General features: G+C 31.2%; 1 protein-coding gene across 1 annotated transcript in view; it reads right to left on the bottom strand.

Annotated features, from left to right (window-relative positions):
- Positions 1–5,309, bottom strand: part of LOC111638803 (probable citrate synthase 2, mitochondrial) — a 65,470-nt gene that overhangs the window by 32,815 nt on the left and 27,346 nt on the right. Inside the window, exon 2 of the mRNA XM_023384555.1 lies at positions 4,251–4,301. Within this exon, the coding sequence (XP_023240323.1) occupies positions 4,251–4,301 (51 nt within the window). The remainder of the gene's footprint in view (positions 1–4,250; positions 4,302–5,309) is intronic.

The following is a 5,309-nucleotide window of genomic DNA, read 5'->3' as shown; positions in this document are numbered from 1 at the left end:
GCATTCGAACAGTTCTATCGCATATCAAATTGCAATTATTTTGTTAATAATTTTTCTGACATGGGTCTAAGTATAATTAATCATATTTTAACTTGGTTAGCATTTAAATCTGAAGCTTAAAGACGATTCGAGTAGTGAAACAGACATTGACGGTATTGATTTGTATGATTGAAATCTATACTTTAAAGTTGCATTTTCCAGAAAACCAGTCTAATGATCCACAAACCCTATTACAATATCTTTTTATTAATGACTTGATATCAACATTTCCTAACACAGCAATAGCACTAAGAATATTACTTACATTGCCGGTTACAGTTGCATTTGGTGAAAGGTTTTTTCAAAGTTAAAAATTATAAAAAACTATTTAAGATCAACAATGTACCAGCAAAGACTGAGTAATTTAGCTATAGTTTCAATTGAACACGAAATCTTAGCTTGGATACAAGAAAATTGATAGCAGATTTCGCAAACATAAAGGCAAGAAAAGTTAAATTTCTGTAAAATAAATATTTATATGGTTTTACACTTAAGTAAACAAAAATAACTTAGTAATAATAAATAGTTTTTCTTTATAAAGTATTTCTTTTCTTTTTTCACACCCTTATGATACAACACTAAAGAGCCTTACTGGCAAGCTCAGCCTAGGTAGTCGTAAACAGGGGGCGGCATAATCGGTATTGCACACGGGCGTTCAAACAGCTAGCGGCGCCCCTGTATAACAGTTATAGATATTTACATATTTTAAACTATTAATTTTAATATACAGGTAATCCCTGTATAACACGGCACTTCTATAGCATGGATTCACCCTAACATGGTTCGAGAGATGGTACCATCCCCGTATAACACTATACTGTTATAGCATGGATTCACTCTGACATGATTCGAGAATTGGGTAAACCCTCATACAACATGAAATGTAATAAATTTTTACATACTTATGTACTAATAGTTCACGAAAATTATTATTTTTGTGAACTATTAGTACTTCAGTATGTAAATTTTCTTTTCTCGCCTTTTGTCCGTACACATGGTCCTTCTCGAAACTTGTTTCACTTTTGCCAGATCTCGACGCTTCTGCTTTCTAGCCAGAATGGTCCTTCTCGAAACTTGTTTCACTTTTGCCAGATGTTTTTCCCTTATTCCATAAGTGCTTAGCACCATATAAGAAAATTTATAAAGATCTTTTAACTAGAAGCAAGCAATCTAAAATTACATNACTTAGACCCTAGATGTCTGCTCACCAGTGTTCCCAACTGTGGCGACTTTTAGAGGGATGTAGTGAGGTAGCGGAGACCTCAGACAAATCAGCCAAAAGTAGCGACTTTTGATATTTTTTTAATTTATTTTTTGAGAAATTTAAATTTATGTTTATAGTTTTCAAATTTACAGATTTTTCTCTACTTTATAGAGCTTTCTGGCAACTACTAATGTTATTACAATATACAAACTATTTTTCTAGATTTTTCTACAGTGTGCAGAGCTAGAAATCTGTAAAGGTAACATTTTGTAACAAAAATAAATCTGCCCAAGGATTTTTTTAAATTACTAAATTGAAAACAGTAACTCCCGAATAAAATCTTAGTTTCGAGGTTGTAAAAGGCATGCAGAAATTCTGACATCAATTTTTGCTTTATAGTGGTATGCATATGTGGTATCTGCCGTTCATACCTGAACGGCGGATTAAGCAGTAAGCAAACTATGCAGGCGTGTAGGGCCCGAAGGAGCTCCCGCAGTCTTTAAAATGCTACTGAAAAAAGGAATTGTGAAAACGCAGAAGATAGAAATAAAAAAAAAAAAAAACGTTTTGACATATATAGATACATGGAAGTAATAAATGATATAGCTTTATGGCCAACAATATTAACAGATGCTATTATTGATCATATTCTTAAAACAAACCAAAAAGTATAGAAAAGGGATTTCTTAATAAACGAAAAAAAAGAGTTAAGATAATGGAAATAGATAAAACACCAGATGAAGGAAGTAACTTGACACCCGAAAAATTATTTAAAATACAAATTTACAGTGTTCTTGACACTCTATTGTGTCAAATAGATTGGCGTTATGAAAAAATGAAAACTATCTGTGACGATTTTTGCTTTCGCTGTGGCTGGTCTTTACAATGCATGAGTTTGCTGATTTAAAAAAATCGGCTGCAGATCTCGCTATTAAATATAGCAAAGATTTAAAAAAGTACGAATTCACAAGTGAAATTGAAAGTTTTAATTTTGAAGTAACGACTCTTATACAAAATATAGAAACTGCATCTCCGCTTAATATTCTACAGGCTCTTCATGATTTTGGTTTAATTGAGTCTTACCCAAATATCAATGTCGCTCTTCGAATATTTCTAACTCTTCCCGTTTCTATTGCTTCGTGCGAGAGAAGTTTTAGCAAGTTAAACTTAATAAAAAATTATTTAAGATCAACTATCGGACAAGAACGATTATCCAATATTTCTATTATTTCAATAGAATACAATATCGTTAAAAATATTAATTATGATGGTGTAATTAATGAATTTGCTGAAATGAAAGTCAGAAAAATTCAATTAAAATAAATCTTATTAAAAATCTATTGTAATGTATTTGTTTTATTATTTTCCCAAAACCAAATAAATTAAGGGGCCTAAATGCAAATTCTTGCACAGGGCACAGGAATGGCTAGTTATGGCTCTGGCAACATCAAATAAGAATGGCTTTGTCAAGGATTGCAGAAACAGCATCACATCATCAAGCTCAACTTGAAGCTGTTTTCAATTCTTCAATCTCCACTTTCTCATAAAAAATATTCAGTCATACTTGACAGAAGAATTTCTAGTATATTGTATAATATATATGCCATAGCTCAATTAATATAATATATATGCCAATAAGTAAATAAAATTCTACATAATTTTTAAAAGACATCTTTCTACGTTTATTTAAGAGCAAAAATAAATGTAAAATTTTAAATAACTTTTTAAAATTTACAAAGTTTTGGCAACCTCCTCAAACTTTCATCAGCTCCTAAAGGGTCAAAACCAACCAACCCCACTGAGGAACCCTGCTTTAATAGGCTACCTATGTACAGTACATCAAAAACTAAGTTGTGGACCTATTTTTTACATTCAATTGGACCCTTATTACATTTTTGGATTCCTCATCACAATTAATAGAAAATGGGAAAGTTTTATCAAAATTGGCCCATTAAATTTTGAGAATGAACTCCATTTTATAAGCCCAAGTTAATGATCGTGGAACATTGCATGACAAAGTTGCACAATATTGCTTTGTTGAATGTGCTCACGCTATGACCTTATATAACAAAAACAGTCATACAGCCCCCTGTTTTTATTACATTTTTGATTTCTTGCCGCAATTAATAAAACATGGCAAAGTTTAATCAAAATCAATAAGATTTTAAGAACAAACACAATTCTATAAGCCATATAAAACAGACTTCACTAACTCTCTGCCTCAAATATACTGAAGAATACAAAAAAATCATTACACAACACCAGCAACAAAGCAACAAACATACAATCTTCAATTACAGAAATGACTTTTAATTTGAGACTACGCCTCTGTAGAAAAAAGTAAATTGGTTTAAAAAGTCATCAGGTGATGATGCCATAAATTAAAACAAATAGTTCATTAAAAATGATTGACAATATTTTACATATTAAAAATATACTGAAGAATGCAAAAATTTTGTCTTCACAATCTGTTGTTACAAGCTTGTGTTTTGTGTGCTTGTTGATTCATTGGTTATGACCAAATCATTTGTATTTACATATTTTTAATATGCAATTTACCATTGACTATTTTTATATAATAGTTAATGTAAAAAATATCAGTAATGTGTCAGAACTAAATGATAAAAGTTAATATAATTCAATTAAACTTTTAAATAAATTTTACATAAACTTTTATCTTTAAGTTTTGTTTCAAATGATGACTTCATTTGAAAATATTTTTCACTAATATACAGTAAAATAATATGATATTAGAAGATATATGTTTATCCTACATAAATATCTCATGATCTCATTTATATTTTAACAAATTACTAATTAATATTTGCTAATGTATTTTGATTCTTATTCACAGAAAATTTATAAAATTACAGGTTTTTCTATAAATAAATTCTGATAAACAGATATTAAAAAAAATATTTTAGTTAAAACAATATGAAATTATAAACATTCTGTGAATCATATTTTTAATATTATTTTGATAAACTAATAAAAATAATATACTTACAGTACTATCTGCATAATAACGAGAAGAAATACATAATAGAGGAAGAGATTTCTGTAAAAGAAAATAAAATATATTAACAGTTTATATTACATTTTTATTTATTTTTTAAATGTATAATTAAAAATGGAAATATTAAAAATATATTTTTTTACTTACACATTATACTTACAGTACATAAAATTTAAGATATTGTATAATTAGGAAATTATTAAGTTAACCAATTTATTTGAATAGTATAACAACTGTATAACAACTGAAAAGGGACAACATGAGTCCTAAATGCATTTTGTTAAGGTACTTAATGTGAAGACCCAACCGAGGTCCGAATCATGTAAATCGCGATATTCCTATGATTAAATAATAACGATAGATTAATTATGAGAGGGAGAGGAAAATCCCATAATTTAAACAACGCGGCACAAAATGTAGACAACGAGTCTCGGATTACTCGAACACGTGTTAAACTAACTGTCAATGTCAGAATGAAAAGTTATAAGTCAGAAACAAGTGGTCATATGCAGGTAGAACTTTGACCCCCGCGCTCATAAACAGTCAATCTAGGGAAACAATTTCTGAAAAGACGGAAAGATTTAAGAGAGATAAATCATTGCATATGATCGTTCGAGTACCCAGATGACAGAAATCGCGAGTAACGGAGTTAAATTATGAGCGCGAGTCTTGCAATATTGTCAACAATCGACAGAACAGCGTCGAGCAGACACCTGGAATCGGACCTTTCCCGTGACCTGAGGCGGTCTCAGTTTATCCCAAACCAAAAGAGAGACCAATTGGGAAGCAAGAAAGGGAATGAAGGGCCAATCGGAAGTCCGAATAGTGGAAGAGAAAAACTATAAAAATCCGAAATCCGAGGTCAAGAGAGGCTCTCCTCCGACTCCACGAAAGCTAGTGACTTCTATTGTGGTGTGTCGTCGCAAAGGAACTGTGGACTCCGCCGCTTATATCTTCCGATCGTCCGCCGTGATCAGCAACAGCATCTCGTCCGCCCCGGGGCTACGACCGACGCCGAAGTTCTCACACTCCGCATCTTCGAGGGAAGAA

The sequence above is a fragment of the Centruroides sculpturatus genome, unplaced genomic scaffold, assembly GCF_000671375.1.
Source record: "Centruroides sculpturatus isolate CEXI.00-Female unplaced genomic scaffold, Cexi_2.0 scaffold948, whole genome shotgun sequence".
Taxonomy (NCBI): Eukaryota; Metazoa; Arthropoda; class Arachnida; order Scorpiones; family Buthidae; genus Centruroides; species Centruroides sculpturatus.
The sequence above is the reverse complement of the archived record's forward strand: the minus strand, read 5'-3'. Positions and strand labels throughout refer to the sequence as shown.